The sequence below is a fragment of the Bombus vosnesenskii genome, unplaced genomic scaffold (assembly GCF_011952255.1).
Source record: "Bombus vosnesenskii isolate JDL3184/JDL3185 unplaced genomic scaffold, Bvos_JDL3184-5_v1.1 scf7180000013316, whole genome shotgun sequence".
Classification (NCBI taxonomy): Eukaryota; Metazoa; Arthropoda; class Insecta; order Hymenoptera; family Apidae; genus Bombus; species Bombus vosnesenskii.
In genome coordinates this window covers 4,007,271-4,027,516 of record NW_022882962.1, presented here as the reverse complement: position 1 = coordinate 4,027,516, position 20,246 = coordinate 4,007,271, and the positions used below count along the sequence as shown (strand labels likewise).

The 20,246-nt window shown below is 29.2% G+C and overlaps 6 protein-coding genes across 10 annotated transcripts; 2 read left to right on the top strand and 4 right to left on the bottom strand.

The window, feature by feature from the left end:
* Positions 1-26: 26 nt before the first annotated feature.
* On the bottom strand, positions 27-1,723 carry LOC117235386. Its single transcript, XM_033497356.1, has 2 exons — positions 1,409-1,723; positions 27-1,242 (listed from the first exon to the last, which is right to left on the bottom strand). The coding sequence occupies exons 1-2, from the start codon at positions 1,550-1,552 to the stop codon at positions 1,114-1,116; spliced, it is 273 nt and encodes a 90-aa protein (XP_033353247.1). The 5' UTR covers positions 1,553-1,723; the 3' UTR covers positions 27-1,113.
* A 102-nt stretch (positions 1,724-1,825) lies between these two features.
* Positions 1,826-16,957, bottom strand: LOC117235378 (trafficking protein particle complex subunit 11). Of its 4 annotated transcripts, XM_033497338.1 has the most exons (21): positions 16,945-16,957; positions 6,571-6,772; positions 6,319-6,488; positions 6,050-6,238; positions 5,790-5,975; positions 5,559-5,726; positions 5,276-5,480; positions 5,026-5,199; positions 4,877-4,955; positions 4,754-4,808; positions 4,389-4,596; positions 4,112-4,317; positions 3,728-4,033; positions 3,460-3,665; positions 3,237-3,373; positions 2,959-3,171; positions 2,726-2,886; positions 2,438-2,660; positions 2,261-2,369; positions 2,098-2,174; positions 2,004-2,030 (listed from the first exon to the last, which is right to left on the bottom strand). In XM_033497338.1, the coding sequence occupies exons 2-21, from the start codon at positions 6,757-6,759 to the stop codon at positions 2,004-2,006; spliced, it is 3,288 nt and encodes a 1,095-aa protein (XP_033353229.1). In that variant the 5' UTR covers positions 6,760-6,772; positions 16,945-16,957. The 4 variants fall into 4 exon arrangements, with proteins under 4 accessions (XP_033353227.1, XP_033353230.1, XP_033353229.1 ...); XM_033497336.1 differs by lacking the exon at positions 16,945-16,957 and having other exon boundaries at positions 1,826-2,030; positions 6,571-6,759; XM_033497339.1 differs by lacking the exon at positions 16,945-16,957 and having other exon boundaries at positions 1,826-2,030; positions 3,460-3,662; positions 6,571-6,759.
* Positions 7,232-9,603, bottom strand: LOC117235380 (probable G-protein coupled receptor B0563.6). Its single transcript, XM_033497342.1, has 6 exons — positions 9,211-9,603; positions 8,789-9,048; positions 8,417-8,643; positions 8,043-8,344; positions 7,679-7,913; positions 7,232-7,594 (listed from the first exon to the last, which is right to left on the bottom strand). The coding sequence occupies exons 1-6, from the start codon at positions 9,231-9,233 to the stop codon at positions 7,397-7,399; spliced, it is 1,245 nt and encodes a 414-aa protein (XP_033353233.1). The 5' UTR covers positions 9,234-9,603; the 3' UTR covers positions 7,232-7,396.
* On the top strand, positions 11,347-12,819 carry LOC117235381 (lymphokine-activated killer T-cell-originated protein kinase). The gene is made up of 5 exons (XM_033497343.1): positions 11,347-11,564; positions 11,637-11,873; positions 11,953-12,246; positions 12,327-12,554; positions 12,642-12,819. Exons 1-5 carry the CDS (start codon positions 11,441-11,443, stop codon positions 12,788-12,790), a joined length of 1,032 nt encoding a protein of 343 aa, XP_033353234.1. The 5' UTR covers positions 11,347-11,440; the 3' UTR covers positions 12,791-12,819.
* On the bottom strand, positions 12,958-19,594 carry LOC117235385 (syntaxin-like). The gene is made up of 9 exons (XM_033497355.1): positions 19,349-19,594; positions 19,035-19,130; positions 18,846-18,939; positions 18,712-18,786; positions 13,711-13,908; positions 13,564-13,637; positions 13,347-13,484; positions 13,157-13,267; positions 12,958-13,081 (listed from the first exon to the last, which is right to left on the bottom strand). Exons 1-9 carry the CDS (start codon positions 19,379-19,381, stop codon positions 13,010-13,012), a joined length of 891 nt encoding a protein of 296 aa, XP_033353246.1. The 5' UTR covers positions 19,382-19,594; the 3' UTR covers positions 12,958-13,009.
* LOC117235377 (condensin-2 complex subunit D3-like) lies at positions 14,275-20,142 on the top strand. 2 transcript variants are annotated; one of them, XM_033497335.1, is made up of 2 exons: positions 14,275-18,124; positions 18,214-18,441. In XM_033497335.1, exons 1-2 carry the CDS (start codon positions 14,577-14,579, stop codon positions 18,305-18,307), a joined length of 3,642 nt encoding a protein of 1,213 aa, XP_033353226.1. In that variant the 5' UTR covers positions 14,275-14,576; the 3' UTR covers positions 18,308-18,441. The 2 variants fall into 2 exon arrangements, with proteins under 2 accessions (XP_033353226.1, XP_033353225.1); XM_033497334.1 differs by having other exon boundaries at positions 14,295-18,124; positions 18,210-20,142.
* The last annotated feature ends 104 nt before the right edge of the window (positions 20,143-20,246 follow it).

The following is a 20,246-nucleotide window of genomic DNA, read 5'->3' as shown; positions in this document are numbered from 1 at the left end:
TTTATTAATTCATTTTTCTCATAAAAATTAGACCGAATTTCAAATTGCAACATTCTTTCAAGTTATTATTGAGAGCTGCGTTATCATTCAGACGAAATTACAAAGAAAACGATATACGAGAGATAAAGATGCTATTGATACAGATGTTTTTAGGCTACCTACAATGGTCAAACCAAGAAGTTTCAATATCAATTTGTGTACTCAGCTGGTGAGGTAACGCCACGTAGAAATATAAATTTATATATTGAGACCTTATTCGGCACAGCTGTTACATACCAGTTCTTCTTAAATTTTTGTTCAATAAAGAACGATTATAAGAGATAGATTTATAAAGAATGTTTATGTCTTATCAACGAACAGGTAAGCAAGAGTTAATAAAGTATTAATCGATGTTTTAAAACCTCTTATAAATTACAATTTTGAAATATAATGAAAGTATCGTAACCGATCGATAATCATTATAAATGCTTCGATTTATACATGATATTAATTTTAAATAATATTTTATACACAATACTAGCAGTATAATTTTTAAAAGATTTTTATAAAGATTGAAATCTAAAGTTATACTTGTCGGTAGAATTTAACGTTGAAGTATTATATAGCTTTTTGTCGAATTATTGGTTTAGGTCGTTATCAGGTAACTTTTGAAACGAACTTATCCTATCGTACATACACGTTCTGCGTGTCAGTAATTACGAGCGATGATAATGCCGTCACACGTAAAAAATGAACGTGAATATTCCATTTCTACAGGTGAACACCGTTCGTACTTGTCCACGCGTTTTCTTTTCGTATTTCTATAGGAACGATTCGTCTCTATCATAGAATTCATCGTATTAGATCATCGTCGAGCCGTAAGTATATATTTTCTTTATTCTATAAAATTATGTAACTAAAATAATCAAAAATTTTATTTTAACACATTATTAAACAGTATAGATTCTTATATTTAGTTTGTTTTTTTTCGTTAGTTTAATACTATCGTTTTGAATTATCAGTCTGATGCATCGATCCCAACGATCAACAAACTTTTCACTTGAAAGTTTGTTCGTTCGGCTCGAGTTATCAAACTGAATGGATGTACTTCGTTCCCGACATAAAATCGACTTGTTATGGAGCGAAATTTCGTATATACTTCTGGAGATATTTGCGATATTCCGTTGCACGTTGTTGTAATTCTCGATCAGTTGGAGTATACGCAGCGTAAGTTCGCAAACGTGCTTTTGCAAGTTCCAGATCCTATTTATGAATAATTTTTTTTAGTGTAATATATAGTAAGATTCACTGTTACTTTAACTACTGATTACGTAACACAGCATAAAAGATGAAAGATGTTAGGTTCTATTATGAAGTGTCTATAATATACATTTCGTGCTGAATTAATCTTATTAATAACACCAATTACCTTTAAAAATTTTCGATTACGAGCCAATGATTCTTCCGAGTTTACACGAAAAATAGGCGTCAGCAATCGGTCCAAGCACTTTTCATTTTGTTTTTCCAAAGAAATATTATGCGTAGAATCGTTATCAGACATTATCGATGTCATTATTTACGATCTTCGTATTCATAATTCACCATTTTGTTTAAGTTTTATCATAATTTTTAGTTTTATTAAATTCTTTATTTTAAAGGAATTATTAATATACTGTGCTCGCGCGTATGCATGACCACAGTGTACATATTTTAAAAAATGTGGTTTCTATAGAAATGTACCTATGGCAACGTAAATCGATATCCCTGCGTCAACGAATATGTATCTTGTTGACGGAACCGAATGCGTTTTAAAGGATTAGGGACTTTTGTTTATTATACTTTAAAATAACTTAAATAAATTATATTTAACAAATTGGTACTTATAATCTTATTACTCTTATATAAGAAATCTTGTTATATCTAAGAATGTATGGAGAATGTATCTGTAGCTCAATAATATATATTGATAAAAGAACAAAATTCCTTTCTCCTCTGGTATCTGTCTTCTTTATTTGCTATTTTATTTATTCTTCTAGGGTTTGTGAAGTTGGCTGTAAAAAATATATATATAATTTTATAATCTAAACTTTTAGCAAACAATGTAACTACGATACTTACAAGAATATATATATGACTCGGTATTGACCGCTCTACTAACTCCGAAAGCCGCGCTTTGCTTAATTTATGTTCTTCATCTACATGCAACATATAAATAGAACTAAAAATAAAACATAATTCAAGACATTATTAATAAAAATATTTTAACCAATAAAATTATTACCAGCGGGAACTGTTAGAGACAATGATGGAAGTTGTACAAAACCTGCCACCAATGGTCGTAAAATCCATTCAACTTTTCTTTCATTTTTTGGAAGTATGTAAATGTCAATCTAAGAAAGAAAAACGACCAAATTAATAATCATATTATGAGGTATTACAGTTTAAAATGAGTGCTCACTTGTTTTTGTCCAGCAAACATAAAGGCATCACTAGCTTCCATAGTCAGTCGCAATGTAATCATATTATCAGAATGATTTTTTATAAAATATGATATTAGTAATGGTGTACGGACCCAACCATGAGCAGGTATTTTGGCTTCCAAACAAATTACAGCGTCCTCAACTCCTAGAGGTGCTAAAGTAACACTGCTGCTGGTTTCTAATGCATTATCATCATTTGCACTGAAATAGCAACTATTAGTTTTATATTATTTAACCATTTTAGAATTTTATATACCTTTGCTTACCGTTTCCATTTAATAGTATAGACTCCTGTACTAATAGGTTGCTCACCACCTGCTTTTGGTATCAAACAATACACATCTGTACCTGTTTCATTTGCAGAAAGTGTAATACCACTTAAAACAGATACTGCCTCATTTCCATTTTCCCTTTCTATTAAATCTCCCTATATAATTATATAATTAACATTATTATGATGTGCAGTAAAAGATTAATAACTAACAGAAATATTATTTACCAATTCTATAGAAGTATTTATAATATTTATAGGCCATGGAGACACACAAACAATGTGAGGCATTATTATAAATGGTTCATTAATGAAGCCTTTCGTCAGTGGTTCAAAAAGAGTGGTATAAAATAATGTCGACACTTCAAATGGCTTTGTAACTGATAATGAATATGTTAATTCTTTTGATCCTTTAATTTGTTTAGATCTTGTGTATTCTACCTGTTATGAAATTGACATTATTTTATTTTACAAAAATTAAGGGGCTAAAAGAGTACAATGTGTACCTTTATATGAATATCTCGATCACCAACTTTGTGAGCCCTTAAGTATACAGTTTGATGAGTAACACAGTCCTTTTCCAAATTATCAATTGGTATTGATATTACCGACTGCTTATTATTCATTGTCAAACTTAATTCCGCTACAATTTAACGAATCGTTATTGACAAATGTGTGTAATGTGTAATAAATGGCAGTATGCACTTTTGTGGTAAGTTACATACGTACTTGACTGTTCATTTGCTCCATCAGACACAAGTGATACATTTAAAAATGCTGATGATATTTTTTCATTAGTAACAACAGATATATTAATAGGTAGCCATTCTCCTAAAAGAGCCGGATTGTTGGATTCAGTACTTATACTCAGAGTAGATTCTTCTTGTTTTATTTCGGTACTGACTAGTGATTGTATTGTTTCAAACTCTCCTCTACTATTGTAAATATAAAATGCATTAGTCTTCTGCATAAATATCTGTCAGTATTTTAAACATACCGAAGCTGTTGTATTTCAGGATATAATCGACTCAAAAAATTCGTTTCTCTCCCTACAGCAGAAAATCTTAAAATAATACAGCACATTTTGTCACTACTCATATATAATGAGATTGTCGTAATACGTATTTCGCTACTCTCATTTTGTTGTGGGGCTTCAAATTGATAAGGAAATTTTCTCATTTCTTTCCCGTGAAAAATAAGATTATTATGTTCAGCATCAGCAACGACGAATTCTGAATTATATCCTGGGCTATTAACCGTTATTGATACTTTAGAAAATTCAACACTATTGCTGTATGAATTTCTGAATAAAACAAAACATTTTATTATACAAGTTGTTTTTTTCTATATATATAAAAATAATGTGAGCTTGTAAAATTACCTAATAATGACTTCCGCAGTAACCATAGAATTGACAGCATACTTTGGCTGCAAAAATCTTGCTTTAACTTCTATAAACGAACTCATGTTATTATCATCAATTGTAAAGACAATTGGTTCTGACTTATTTAGTTCCACTACCCACTTTTCTACTGCAGGATATCTCACATCATCGGGTAAGTCAGATTCCGGAGTTGGTGGTTTTTTCTGCAATTTAATATTTTACTTAATTGTTTAATTATAAATGATTGTACAAAATTTAAATAAAAGTTACTCACGTGAAGAATATTAATGATGTTATTATAGACAGCATCTTTATAATCCTCTGAAAACGTGGTAGAAGGTCCCAAAGCTTCAAATGCCAAGGTGATGTAGTCTTGAACACTTGTAGAGAGATATGCCGCACGTAAAGCATTCTTTAAGATATTTGTGATTAAGACGGGCCACCGTTCCCCGTGATATTCCCACAACATGTGCATCAATAATCTGGCCAATCAAATTTTATGATTTTGATGTTAAGTTATGAAATATGTCTAGAGGAAATAATGTTAGAGTCAACTTTTGAACTAATGAATACTATAAAATTCTTTTAGTAGCGTCAATAAATTTATATAAATATAATAATATTTAATTTTTGACTTACGTTAGAACTTTCCCATAATCTTTAGAATTATAATATTCTTCAGCCATTTGTACGACTGAAACACAGTTACTATGTATATTATTAAGTAAAAATTTATATAGCTTCTAATTAAATATATCATACCTAATACTCTCCTCATTCTCGGACACCTATATATCTTAAATTGTGAAATTGCATTGCCCAGTAAAGCAATGATTATATTCTGAAAATATAATGTTAGTTATAGATAGACATACATTTTTGACTGAGAAAGTATTAAATATATTTCTTACAGAATGGTGAACTGTGTATTTTTCTTTATATTGTAAAGCCTGTATAGCAAGTGCTTTTTTTATGGGATCTATGGGTTCTGCACTGAATTTTCCAGGACACCATGGTCGTTGCCCATAGAATTCAAGTTTTTCTTCGCCTGCTAGTGGGTCTGGATCTGGATAATTAGTAACATTCTAGAACAATACATACAATGTTTACAAATTTTGTATATAGAAATATCATTTGTATTAAATGTATTAATTTTTATACCTGACAAAGATCTTTACAAGCTGCTTGCCTTAAGCCTGCATGATGAGCTGCTGATTGAAAATAATATCCAGGGTGCTGAGTTTGGACACCAGGAAGTCCCTGTCGAATAGCATCATCAAATAATTCTGCAAATGTAGAAAACTGACTACACATCCAAGCATGATGTTCAAATATAAGTTCCTTTGGACCAGTCCATATTTTGAATCTGCATTACCAATTTAAAATTATTGTAACAGTACTTATTATGTAATATATTCCTTATGTTATTACATATATTTCTGACCTGTCAGTATGAAGTCTAAATTGCGATATAGCATCTTTAGGAACATTTAAGTTGAACATTACTTTACATAACTTATAATTTATAAAACAAGCAATAGTCGTAATTTCCATCACATTTGTGTCTGTTATTGGTATTTCCAATAAGTGATTATATGCTTGAGTATAATGCCTATAAAATAATTTTGTACCTTTTATTTGTACTCAAAATCTTTTCCAATGTTATTACACTTACTTCTGAGCTAAATTTTGATCTTGTCTTAATTCATTTAAAAATGCCATCTTAAATTGATGGCGTACAAATAAATGTTTGTATGCATTTTTTTGCATAGTTTTATTAAGTTGATCTCTATGTCCTTTGACAATACGATATTCATGATGATAAAAGTTTTGTGCTAGATCATATAATGCACTTTCTAGTCTGAAATGCATATAAATATTAATAACTAAAGTATATAATCAAAAGTAGAGATTTACAATTAGTTTATTAATTACCTAGATATATATCCTAGTAAATGATTTCCATGTGGCAAAATGTATAATAACTTTGGAGATAGTTCACATGCTCCACAGACAGCTGTGGCACGTTCAGTTGCAATAGTATCTTCAGAACCAGGTGGGGGTTGTATACAATGTTGTATAAGTACTACAGCTATTTTTGTAGTTCTTCCATCTAAAGCATTTCTAAAAGTGCAAGCAGTCAAAAGTATTGATTACAATATTTTTTAATGAATAATATTAATGATATCTAAAATAATCCGTACCTAAGAGATTGTACTTTAGAAGCACATTCCATCTTTTTCTCGTTCCATTGAGGATCATTCCAATCTAAATTATAAAATACAACAACAACTGCTGGAATTTCATTAAGATATTTATTCATCCAATTACGTTTCAATATTCCTTTGGGCCTATAATATTCATATGAATTCCTCTGAAATATATCAATAAGATTTTAGTAATTCAATAACCACATACATGAATTATGTTATACAATTATATATAGTATAATATACCTTGGGTTTTACTGTAGGGAATTCATGAGTAGGGCTAAGTAATTTAAATTGTATGGCAGAACTTTCTAATCTGCGATTATTACTGAATGCATCCCAAATTGACCGATGTACAGGATTTGCAATGTCTAAACCAGTTAAGCCAATAAGAGCTAATGGCTTAGTAACTAATTCTGGTGGTAACTCACACATAATTAAGAATTAACTGTAAAATTTTCTTATTAATCGTATATATTATACATATAAAGAAAATACATATATTTATAAATTAGATTTAACATGAAATAACTATTTATATATGTTTAAACACATACTCAACTACTTAAACAATGAACTACATTGAAGAAAACACCATTGAACTAAATTTTGTGAACAAGAAATAATATCAGAGATTGATAAATTGATATCTAATACTATTCGACGTGTCTATGTATACTTTGACAGTTTAGGTTATGTGTTATTCTTTGATGATATTGTATATCTGTATGGACATGGGAATATCCATGTGTATCTGCAACTACTAGTGCCCTCTAATATTATTATCATAATGATTGCAAAAGATACTAAAATAATGATTGGATCAAATATTGTGATATTATGAGATAGAAAAAATATATTATAACTGTTAGGATTAATATATTTAAGATATTACTTTATAAAAATATTTTTACAAACAAGTTTTTATTATTTAAATGAAATTATATACAGAAAAAATTAAATTTTATTATACATAACTTCTGCATGACAGAATAAAACAATATTTCATTATATATGTAAATAAATTAATATATCTTATTATATGTAAAATGTTTTATTTATATTATAATCTTTAAACAATATCAGACGCATTTAATACTTCTGATTCTTTATCTTCTTCCATAGGATTCAATTTACTTGCAGAAGCTGGAGAATTTAACTTTGTCTGTTCTGGTGTTAATCGAACTGTTGTTCCATGTCGACTATAATCTTCGATTTCTCCTACTGGTCGTTCAAGATCTTCTTCCACTGTACTTTTCCTACATCTGTTCTATATTTCGAATTTTTTAAATTAAAAAATTCGACTTCAAATTCTTTGACTTTGGTCCGAGTATCTTTTCAAATTTGTATTTACCTGAAGAAGTTTGAAGAATTCTTTCCGAAATTCCCTGCTGCATATAAAGTATATGATAATATGGATAGCAAAATTACAAAGCTCCGTGACAGCAGCAAATGCTCGAAATAAGAGGTAAGCACCATCTGTACTCTTATAATCATAATATACAAATTCAAGTAATATCGATGGGATCATTGTTACTATAAAACATATTGCCATCATCGACATTAATGTAGTTAAATGTTGTTCTTCTCTAAACAAATAATTTTTGTAACAATTAAATTGTATTTATTTATTAATTTATTATTAATAATTATTAATTTAACTTTTATTTGTAGAAAATTCTGAAGGTGCATTATAATCTTTATTTTTTAAACGCTACCTGTATCCTCGATTACGGGTCAATAAAGAAGTTTCAGGGACATTTGCAGTACGAAACTTCTCCGAAACCGACTGAAATTCTCTCTTCCTAGCATTGAGCTGCAAAAATCTTTTGACCACAAAGCTATTCAGTAAAAGAAGAATTATAGTTGGACAGAGTCGTAGCACGACTTCCATGATCCAAATGTATGCATTCCATAAAGCACTTCGGGTGATAGAGGTGTTTTCACGCAGTGTGAAGAGAGTTCCGGTATCTTCTTGCTGTTCATATACTGTTCTCATTCCTGTTAGCGGAGCGCTTACCTATAAAATGATCCTCAGTAAAATTTCATAGGCAGTAATTATTTTTTTACAAAAGAAGTAAAAAGATGATACCGCGAATCCAAGAATAAAAGAGCACAGGATAAAAGAGCGAATATTTTTGCGTGCGTTTCTGCTGCGGATGCGAACCGGGAAAAAAATGAAGATATATCGATCGACAATTAAGCAAGTCATAATTGAAATGCTGGCTATAGCGAACGTGTTTACGGCAACCAGTTCTAAATGAGCGTGGTAAAAAACAGACGGGTAATTGTTTCTCGTTCCATATCCTAATCTAATAACTGAAATCATATATTTTTATTTAGAAATTCTAAATTATAATATAATATAACATCTAAATTAAAATATTGTTGATTACCTTATGTTTATTTAAAATATTTTTTATTAAATTGTTAATATTTTTTATATCCATATCGTGATACATACATACAGGTATCCAAGATAGAAGAACCCCGGCGTTTGCTAAAGTTAGTCCTCGGAGATATAGGTACGAAATTCCTCGAAACACCGGAGTAGATAACACCAGGAATATTAAAACATTACCGAAAATGCCGCCAATTACGATCGTAGGAATTACTATCCTATAAAGGACACGTAATACAGAAGCAGTCTCATTGAGAGGATGTCTGTCCGCATTAATTATACTATTCCAGGTAGAATTGTCGTCATCGCAACATAAAAGCGTTCTAAAAAAGTTTAAATATATTTGGCGAGGTAACATTACAATGTTTAATAATATTTAATTACTATTAAAATATGAAGTTTAAAAAATTAGAAACTAATGAACATTTTTAATATTTATCGTTACTATAGATTATAGATAAAGTCCGTTCCTATTCAAAGCATACCCTTTAAATATTCCCGTTAACATAGTGGATACGGATGCAAAACTATTTAAACAAATTTAAGACAAAGCACAATTTAAAGATCACGTTGAAAATCTACTAGATTCTATCGTTACTTTAAGCAATTTTCTGTCACTCATTTTACCGCTTTCATTAATAACTTCTTGTGTAAAACCGACGCAACGGATGCACGAGTTCTGTGAGATCCATCCCCGTTGAACTCACTACCGTGTTTTCCATGAAAAGTCGATATTGCGCATGCTCTCATAAAGGTTGACTTATTGTTGTAGTCGAAGTATATTTACTTGTACATTATAATTATATTCCAGCGCCCTTCGTCAAGCTAATTTAATTTAAGATCTAATAAAAAAAACATGCTTCATGTTCAACTAATAAATTCTCTGCTTCCAATATGCACTTTATCAATGAGAACCAAAAGGAATATTCCAACAGGAAGATGATGATCATAACGCTTAATGCGTTTTAAAAGAGAACTTTGTATTGTCGTAAATATCTTTACTTTTTCTCTGATATTTTCTGGAAACGAACATTTAACTACAATAGATATGCTGCATGTATACTAACAAATATCAAATTCTAAACAAGCCTATATATAAGTTCAAAGCAGAATCGCTCATCTCTGGTTGATTCTTTTATTTTTTAAACGAAATGAAAATCATGAGTTTGAATACGGTACGCAACACCTTTTCTCGTAACAAATAAAGCTCTACGTCACGCGAACTTATTCTTAGCTACGAAACGCGTTCAAAATTAATCGATTATCTCTGTTTAGGGTGATATTATTCATCAGCTTCTGAACCATCACGTCGAAGACTTTGACGTCAGATAATTTTTGCCCCAGTCACCTTTCCAACGAATGCCTGGATGATTTTCAACTCCTTTACAAAAGCATTCAAGTGTTGATATTGTTTTGCAGAAGCGAGCATTTAATTAGATATTGCTCGCTAATTTCGAAACCAATAGAATTTATGTACGATGGCGGATGTTTGCTAATTGTGAATACTGTCCTAGTTCAAAACAAAAGTTGCTACGCAGAGAGAACGTTTCTTTACAATAGGAGGAGCATCGAAGTTCGAAACAATTTCTAAAATCACAAGCAATATCCTTCAGAGTACTTAACAAGGTATCAGCCAATACCTTGTTACCAGGTACCAATACAAATCATCAACTATTCGTTTTTTGCATATGAAATAACATATTCGCCAGTCTGAGACGAAAGAGGTAACACAGGAAGCATCGTTAAATGCAGGAGAACAGGATTTAATTGAGCGACGAGCTTTGAAAGTGCAAGAATATCATGTTCTAAAAAACATAAAAATAAGTGAAAAAACATTATAAAAAAAAAGAGAAATTTTCAGTACAATAAAAATTTCTTGAAAGAACGATATTAAGCGAATATCATCATTGTAATGTGAGCTTCAAGTTTTATCTATACCCGAAAGCGTTTCTGAAAAAACGAACAGTTATTTCAAGCAGAAAGCATCATTAGAGGAATCCTTTACACCCGATAGAGTGTCTATTCAAGCGACTAACGAAAATGCAAAGCCGTAGAGTAAACTTGGTAGGTTGCAGGATAGTGTTACACCGATTACAAATTGATCGTACTCGGAAAGCAATAAGGGTATTAAACATATCGTTTGAAATTATATATCTCCTAGCTTAATAATGACTAAAAGTCATTAGGAACTTTTATATTTTTTATACATATACTTAGAATCTGGAAATCTAAGAACGTAAATTAAGATCAAGTCAAAAGCAATGTTTAAAATTTCGGGACAAATAAGGATATTTTGAACTTAGAAAACTGAAAATATTCCGGATTAAAAATAAACATGTAAAACTTTAAATGTGTACAATTACTAAATTCTTTTGTTATCTTCTTTGTATACCTATTTAAATTACTTTGTTACTTTTAGGTGCGCTTTTTCATGGTAAACAATAATAGTAATTTAACACACAAGTGTAAAATGTTATAAATGATTTTTAAAATTATTATTTTTTGCATAATTGGTGGATATAAAAAAGTAATTCAAGAAATACAGAAAAGATCTTGATATTGTCAGAGCTGATATTATTAACTTTCTTTCTATCATAGTCCATAAGGTTGGTATTACTTGAGTGCCTCAATATCGAGAAAATTTCAAATCCAAGTGACTAACGGAAGAACATACTTGATTAAATTTGTGTAAATTTTTTAAGAAACGGTAGTACAATGACTGAATTTAAGACACCGACAACGAAGAGGTATAAAAGTAGGGTACAAAATAATCCAGAATTGCAAACGCCTATTAAAATACCAGCTTCACCGTTTTTAGAGCAAATAGGTTATGGATGCGGTAAAAAGATATGAACATTTAAATTTGTTACTATTAATATTAATATTTTTTAACATGTAAACATATTAATAGGTGTTAACGTATTTAGCCTGGAACGATCTCCAAAAGTTGGTTTTATCCGATCTCCATGGGCGATAAAAAAACGTAACTGCAAAATTAAGGAAAATAAAAAATATAATGAACGCATTCGTTTCGAAGCAGAAATACTTCGTAAATTAAATCATCCAAACATTGTTGGTTTTCGAGCTTTTACGGAACTTTCAAATGGCGAGCCATGCTTGGCAATGGAAAAATTAGACGCTTCTTTAGGTATAAAAAAGTATCTAAAACATGAAGATATGTTTGAAAACTTGAAAATATAGTTTTTGTATTAATATAATTTTTTTAGGTGATAAGATAGAAGAAAGACTCGAAACTGGCGATGATCCATTTCCTGCTAAAGACATTTTAAAAATAACATATGAAATTGTAAAAGGATTAGAATATTTGCATCATACTGCCCATATTTTACATGGTGATATAAAAAGTTATAATGTGTTAGTTTCTGCAGATTATAAAACTGTTAAGCTATGTGATTTTGGCGTGTCTTTGCCACTTACAAATAGTTTAGAAATGTGTACTTCAAATGAAAACTTTACATATGTGGGAACAGATTGTTGGAGTGCACCTGAAATAATATTTGGTTAGTTAATTTTTAACATTCATAAAAATTAACATAACATAAAAAGGGTAATATGAATGATCATAAATTTGACTCTTTAGAGGATGGTCCTGTTACAAATAAAGCAGATATTTGGGCATGTGGTCTTGTAGTTTGGGAGATGATAGCCTTATCATCACCTCATGTAGAATCCTCAGAAATGGACGAATCCTGCTTAGATGACTCAATGTTAGAAATGCATATGAATAGCAATACAAAAACAAATGAACATGATATAAATATAGATGATGATAATAGTTTTCTTAATGAAACATGCAATAAAAACTATGGTAAGTACTTTCACAATATTTTTTAGTAAAATGTGGAGTAATTTTTGACAGGTTATATACCAAATTATAATACCTTGATGGTCACAGGTACTCGTCCTGCATTACCTGCTATTAATCTAGGAAAAGAATATGAGAGAGTACTTGAAGTATTTTTTGCATGCACTACTGCAGACTATAAAGTGAGGCCTAGTGCAAAAGGTCTTGTTAATTATTTTAAAAATTATGTATATAAATAATATATAGGTATATACATTACTGCTTTTAATACTTTTTAAATAAACAATTTTATGAATGTTATAACTTGATATAGCTGTGAAACAGATTAATGACATGTAAAAGCTGTTTTTATTTATCTAAATATACTGATTTTTATTACTTTCATAATAAATATCTTCAATTTCACTTCATTTCAACAAATCTCATTTTTATTTACAAAATTTTATATCTTTTTCGTCTTACAAGAAAATGATGATCATCAACAAAATGATAATTATTGTGCTAATTATGATAGCAAGTTTAATTTTTCTCTAAAAGAAATATTTTTTTATTAAATGATACTGTTGTCTTACTACATACACAATTATTATTTTTAATGCAAATACCTTTCTATGTCTCTGACTTCTTTCCTCTGCTTTTTTAAGGTCAATACGACCAGTGTCAACATCATCTGCTGCCCTTCCAGCAAAATATTCTACACTATTTATTTGTTCTCCCTATTAAGACAAAAAATATAAATTTTTATATGTGTATATTTAAAATTTATATTTAGTTATATAGCCTATTCATACTTACTTGTCTTTCAATAAGAAATGCCATTTCCGTAAACATATCTCTAACTTCTCCAATAGATTTTTCTATTTTGACTATATCATTATGCCTACTTTGAATATCAGATAATTGTTGCCTTGCAATTCTACTATCCTCTAAAATCTATTTATAAAATAATTCATATATACTCATTTAAATTTTACAAAATTTGGTAATGTAAAAGAATAAATCTGATTTTTACATTATCAACAAATAAGTTGTTTCCTTGAGCATCGAGTAATTTTTCCAATTCTTCGCTCGTAATATGTTTTCGGACTAAAAGATGAGTAAGAATAATGCGCAATAGTATTTAAATGAAAATAATATACAATTTCCACAGAAAACATACTTAACATTTTTTGTTGATGTAAAAGTAAACGACATTTTTCGTGATATCTTATCATAGATATGTTATAATCTTCCATAATTTCAGAGAATAGCTTTATCATCGTTGTATGTTGTATTACTTTAATTCGTAGATGTATAGGACCTTCCCTCGCGCTGGTTAAAGTTAAATCATCAAGACGAGTGATTTCTTTTCCCATTTCTATAAAAATAAGTAAAAGATATTTAACGATTTACAAAGACAAAAACTGAAACCTAATATAAAGTTAGATAATTCGTTAATTTTTTTATCATAAAATTTATCATAATTTTTTATAATTCAATTTTTGTAAAACCATGTGACATACATATTTTTATGCGCGTAAATTATAGTCTTTTATGGTTAAAGTATCTTTTGATTGATTTTGATATATAATCTAATTATACTAATTTATTATATACTGTTAGTTAATTAAATACTAATTATTTGGTAAAATATGGAATTTTTGTTTACATTATGTAAAAAATGTTCAATAATCTACAGTATGTGAAATCGCTACAATGTCGCATTATTTTACGTTGCACTTCCTAATGAATGTAATTGGTCAGTCGGTTTCCCGCTTTCGAATGGACGCCCAAGTTTATTTTACAGTTCTTTGTAGCTTATACGAAATGTTTTGTGATAAACTACCAATAAAGTTTTCTGTTGGTTCATATCATAATGAAATAATGAAATCGTTATCGATATGTATTCAAAAAATGATAACCTGAGGCCATAACTTTTCTTTATCAAATGATAAGTTAAGGTTATGTTTACATTTATAAGATAGAGAAATGTGATAATAATTGTAGTTCCGTTTAAAATGATCTAAACTGAATACAATTGTTACTATGGAACCTTTAAAAATATTCGATAATTTTAAATTTAGTGAATTAAACGAAGACTGGATTCAATCTGTGTGGGATGGAGAATTTATGATTTATAATGAACCACCTGATGAGTATCAAATGTTTTTAGAGAGTGAGGACATGAGATTGCTTTTAAACGAATCCTGTACTGTTGTAAAAACTTGGCTAGAAAAAGGTGAAGATCAGAATAACTTTGAAAATTATGATTCTGAAATATCTTGGAATACATTGATTTCTATGGGTATAAACATACGTGCTTTATTAGCTGTATTGGGTTATATAATAAAAAATGGTCAAAGCAAAACAGCCAATGAAGAAGCAAGACAATCATGTTTATATGCGACTAATTTATATTTTATACTTTTGGCCATTCCTGGTAGCTGTGCATTCAATGTATTTCATCCTACTTTATATCAACGAGCCATAGAGACAATAAAAATAGGCTCTGAACATTTATTGCCTCCTCTTAAGAAATATAATAAAACAATAAGTTTAGATGATCTAAATATCACTGAACAATCAATGAATGAAACCATTATTCTTTCACAAAGTGAAAAAGAAATTCTCATACAAAATTTAAATATTATAATTTGCAGCTTTATTTTAATGATAAAATCATTCCGTTTTAATGATCATGTACAGTTACTAGATATTACCATTCTTGGATTAATTGAAGTTACAAAGGTAGAGGATAATTACATAATTGGTCAATGTTTTAATAAAAAAGCAGGTGCTTTGAATGTTTCATTGCCACAAAATGCTTATGCAGCTTTGAAAGAATTATGTAATGATAAACATGGACCAGTCAAAATAACTATAACCATCATAGCAAAGTACCTATTACCATGTTTGTTATATAGTCATATGGATGCACAAACAAAAATTATTACAAATATTCGTGAGCATACTATAAATTTTGTAAAAAATTTATTGGTTGAATATGAGAAAGAAGCCAAAACTGCAATTTTAACATTGATACAACATATAATGTTGTTCTGTCCAGATCGACTTGAAGCTAGACAAAAACAAGCTAATGTGTTGCTAAAACTGTTTGGAATATGTAACCAGAATATTGCACTAGAAGCCTTTAAGGATTTAATACTATTGTCACATCATTCAAAGATACCTTTTAGATTATTTGCACAAGAAATAATTGGAAAATTATTACTTGAGTCCTTTTTGGTGAATTGCAATATAACTGATTGCTTAAAAGCTAAGGTAAAAAGAGTATTCTTTGCAATTGTATTGACTAGATGTATGGATTGTTCAAGTATGGTAAGAGGAAAAGCCATGGCTATAATTGCTGAATTTACAGAATCAAGCAATGAAACGGACAAAGAAATATTTTTAACTATATTTAAAAAGTCAGATGTAAATAAACAATTTCTTACATTTCATGACATAAAGAATTCTCTATCTGAGGATACTGATTTTTTACCAGGATCAAATGCATTAATAACTATGCTGGCAGATAGAGTAGAGGATGAAAGAGCAATGGTAAGACGAAGCACATTGCAAATCTTAAAAAATTTGATTGTAATGGTTCCATTTCTGATACATGAAATTGTACCTATAATTAGCCTCAGATGTAGAGATCCAGTATTAATCGTGCGACGTTTTGCTGTACAAGTTCTATCTCAACTTTTAGAACAATTTCCAGATAATTCCCAACTCCTAAATGAATGGGTACAAACTGTTATACCACAAATATTTGACATTGAAATTAAAGTACAAGAAAAGGTGCTAAGTTGTTTAGAAGAGTTATTATTAAATAGAATACAAAGTATTTCTACAACTACTGATACTATTGCAGATAATTTGCCATGGAAAATTTTAAATGCAGTAGCAAATATGAAAATGAGAAGACATTTATCAAAAGCCTGTAGCTTATGGGTTAAAAATGGTGTTATTACTAATTCTATAATGAAAAATATACAATCTCATATTGGAACAAATAATAACATAGAAGCTTGGGTCTTTTTGGTTGCATTGGCTGAAAATACCAAGTTACCAAATATGGATAAATATTTTTCAAATTATCAGCAAATTTTTCTAGAAAATAATTTTTACACAAGTTTAGTTTTGCAAGTTTTAAGATGTTCTTGGATGTCTTTAGATTATGAGATTCTAGAAGATCTTCATATTTATCTATATAAATGCCTGCAACAATTCAAGATTAATTTTGGATTAATTAGCATTTGTTTGGATATTATACACAACATAATTCATTATTTAAATCCTGATAAAAATGATAATTTGTTAGAATCAAACATGCTAAATTTAGTAAAGATTTCAGAGATAGAAATTGCAAAAATTTTTAAAGGTGAAAATGAAGATGTAGAGGCACCACCCAATTATTTAAATGCTATGTTTACATTAGGACATGCAACAATTTTATGCAGCTGCAAAATTTCACCGTTAACACTACGGATTTTGCAAGGAATGTTATTAGAATGGGAAACACTACCAGAAGTTATAAAACCGATAGAAGAACTGCAAGCTTTAGCAGTTGTTATTCTTGGACAGCAAGCAATAAGAGATCGTGAAATTGCTGAAGAAGTAGTCCAAATACTTGGTAAATTAATGAGAGAAGAAACAAATCTAGATTCGATTGTTCAAATTGCTGTGAAAAAAAATGCTGCAAAAGCTTTAGCTGATATTTGTGTTAGGTTCACTGCTTTGGTGGAACCATATTTATCAGATATGTGTGTAAGTATGAAAAATTCAACTCCACAAGTACGAGAGGCTATTGTGGTGATATTTATTCAACTTCTTCTGGAAGATTACATAAAAGTTAAGGGTCCTTTCTTTTTTCATATATTAACAATGTTGTCTGATTCGGACAATATGATACGTGAATTAACAATTTTTCTCATAGAAGAACGACTTTTAACAAAGAATAAGTCACTAATATCACAACAATTTCTACAGAGCATATATCATTATAATAATTATCAATCCCAACATAAAATTTATCACCATAAAATGTGTGAGAAAGAAAAGAAAGCTTTAACACTTCCTGGAGGAAGAAATGAAAAGAAACGGAGAATAATTTATGATTTCATGCTGGATCATTTAGATCCTCCAGGAAAGATGAAATTGCTTGTAAAAGTAACTAGTCAAATACTTGATGAAACTTGTGCTGATTTGATCGACATTAAAAAAGAAGAAGGATCAGGTGTATTAAAGGATGCATTGTATATAATAAGTCACGAGCGTCTACGACCATCATCTTTTAACAAACAAGGTGATGATGACCAACAAGAGGATGAAGAATGTAGAGCTCAAACAAATTTTCCAACTTCTAATGCTATTAGCATTATTATTGAAGGAATTAAGAAGTATGGTTTAGATGTTCTATTACCTAGATTAATAAAACTTAGAATAAAATTATCTGCTCTAAAATCACCATTAGAAAATGTTGTAAAAAAGATTCTAGTTAAAACATATTCTGAATATAACAAGGACCAATTATTAAACATAGTAACCGAATATCCTGAATTGGAAAAAGAAGTGGAGCAGTTTAAAAAGTATGTTCAAATTTATTTAATCTTATATATTACTTACTGACTTATTAATTTTATATTACTGATTATTAATGTTAATATATTTTAGACAGATGGAAGACATTACAGTTGATGATGAGAATTTTACTGAAGAAGAAAATTTTGCATCAGAAATTAATAATCAAAGTGCGTCCAATAAAAAGTTAGATCTAACGATGTGTAATTTACACCCTAAAATTGTATTAGAGCGTCTTTCGGTTCCGCAATTGTTAAACTCTAATTCACCAATCAGGGCTTTAGATAGTTTGAATTCTCCAACATACTCAAACTCAATTTTATGTTCACCTTCACAACCTGGTCCTAGTACAAGTACACCTACATGTTTTAGTTTTGAATCTAATGGCACTGTAGGTCATGCCTCAAAAGTTAGAAGACTTTCTAGTTTCTTTCAAAATGAAAGTGAAATATTTGATCACGAAATAAGAGAAAGAAATATTTCCCAGGTTCAAGATGATAGTGAGTCTGATTAAGATAAGTAAGACAAGTTATTTCTGTTTCTTTATTTTTATTTATGATGCATTGTGTAAAAACGTAGGAAAAATTAAACCTACCTCTTAATTTTCGTTGAATACGAAATGACGTTTGTGAAATAGTATACATTCGACTTTCCAATTCTTTTTGCATATCTGAAATATACAAATTGTTAATTAGTATTTAAATACAATATTTGGTACTTTGTCCTTACCTTTATTAGTGTATGATAAAACATTATTATGTAAATCCTTTACAATAGCGGTATTGGCAGCAATAAGTTGAATTAAGTCTCGAACTTCCTCAACCTATATTAATATTATTTGTATATCTACTACTAATATAAAAATCTGTGATATTTAAATGATAACTTAAATATTCATATATATTTACATATACGTACTTGATCTAATACTTCCTTCAATTTTTTATTTTGGGACATTTGTATGCGTACATCTTGTAAAAATCCTTTACCAAACATAGTACTACTATTTTGATACTAAAGAGAAGTGGTAAGAAACAGTATATTATATATCAATTTTTTACAGTGAGAGACAATATTTAGAAAGCCGATGACAAATATTATTATAATAGATTTTATTACTTATATTATTTGTTATTAATATAATACTTTACGCGTAATTGTATTCAAATTGTAATGTCATAATGTAAGTGATGAAGTTCAAATTTGAATTTATAGAATGGTAAAACACTAACGGCACGTAACTCCGGCATTCGATCGCGGACCATGATAGATATTGTTTGAGAATCAGCGTATAACTGATAATTTCATAAATTAAACACATAAAATATGTTTTTTATCTATCTTATCAGTGCAGTAGAGATAATTGATAAAATCCATCGTGCCGTTGACATTACTATTTATAATTGATTGTGTGTAATTTACGAAAATCAGTTAAATATATTTGTAAGTGGTTTTATTTTCTGTACGTCTCGACTCGCTTCACAGTTACACTGCATTACTTAGAAGATGCTTTGCATCTGAAATGAAATAGGAAATAGGCACTTAGCATCTGGACTACAAGGACAGCATTGACATGAATTATAAACCTTTGACTTGTTCTTTTATACACTTTTTTGTATGTTATAATAATAGCAATAGTCCTTTTTTAAAGCTACAATGCTTCCTTCTTTACATAAACAATAGTTGTATTTATATCAAGAAGAAATTGTCACTTGTCAACTATCAATATAATCACACACTATTAAAAGTTATTACTTAAAAATATATTTCGAAAAAATGATTTATGTTTAATTGCAATTTGATAAAAGATACAGTTAGAATGTAAAGTTGAATTTCTGTGATACTAAATGAAGAAAAAGAAAAGTTTAATATTTATGTGTAATTTTATCAGCATGTAATTATAAAGGAAGGATAGTGGTTAACGAAAATATTTTCTGTATTATTTTAAATTTACGGACTAAACATTTTCTGCTTTTCGTTCAATAAACAGCTATAAATAAACATAACACTTTGGGAAAACAGTAAATGTATTTATTATATTATAAAGTAACATCAAACAAGCAATTATAAATATATTTCATTATATCTAAATAACATAATGCATCTAAATAAAATATCTTAATATCACCA

Coding starts and splice junctions, on each gene's coding strand:
- LOC117235377 (XM_033497334.1), top strand. CDS start 14,577: ATGGAACCTTTAAAAATATTCGATAATTTTAAATTTAGTGAATTAAAC. Junction 18,125..18,209: donor GAAGTGGAGCAGTTTAAAAA/GTATGTTCAAAT, acceptor AATATATTTTAG/ACAGATGGAAGACATTACAG.
- LOC117235385 (XM_033497355.1), bottom strand. CDS start 19,381: ATGGTCCGCGATCGAATGCCGGAGTTACGTGCC. Junction 13,485..13,563: donor ACAACTTATTTGTTGATAAT/GTAAAAATCAGA, acceptor TTTTATAAATAG/ATTTTAGAGGATAGTAGAAT. Junction 13,082..13,156: donor GAAGTCAGAGACATAGAAAG/GTATTTGCATTA, acceptor TATTTCTTTTAG/AGAAAAATTAAACTTGCTAT.
- LOC117235381 (XM_033497343.1), top strand. CDS start 11,441: ATGACTGAATTTAAGACACCGACAACGAAGAGGTATAAAAGTAGGGTA. Junction 11,565..11,636: donor GCAAATAGGTTATGGATGCG/GTAAAAAGATAT, acceptor ACATATTAATAG/GTGTTAACGTATTTAGCCTG. Junction 12,555..12,641: donor AACATGCAATAAAAACTATG/GTAAGTACTTTC, acceptor TGATGGTCACAG/GTACTCGTCCTGCATTACCT.
- LOC117235386 (XM_033497356.1), bottom strand. CDS start 1,552: ATGACATCGATAATGTCTGATAACGATTCTACGCATAATATTTCTTTG. Junction 1,243..1,408: donor GTAATCGAAAATTTTTAAAG/GTAATTGGTGTT, acceptor ATTCATAAATAG/GATCTGGAACTTGCAAAAGC.
- LOC117235378 (XM_033497338.1), bottom strand. CDS start 6,759: ATGTGTGAGTTACCACCAGAATTAGTTACTAAGCCATTAGCTCTTATT. Junction 4,956..5,025: donor AATACACAGTTCACCATTCT/GTAAGAAATATA, acceptor TTATATTTTCAG/AATATAATCATTGCTTTACT. Junction 2,887..2,958: donor TAAATACTTCTATAGAATTG/GTAAATAATATT, acceptor ATAATTATATAG/GGAGATTTAATAGAAAGGGA.
- LOC117235380 (XM_033497342.1), bottom strand. CDS start 9,233: ATGTTAACGGGAATATTTAAAGG. Junction 8,644..8,788: donor TCTATCTTGGATACCTGTAT/GTATGTATCACG, acceptor ATATGATTTCAG/TTATTAGATTAGGATATGGA. Junction 7,914..8,042: donor ACCCGTAATCGAGGATACAG/GTAGCGTTTAAA, acceptor TTATTTGTTTAG/AGAAGAACAACATTTAACTA.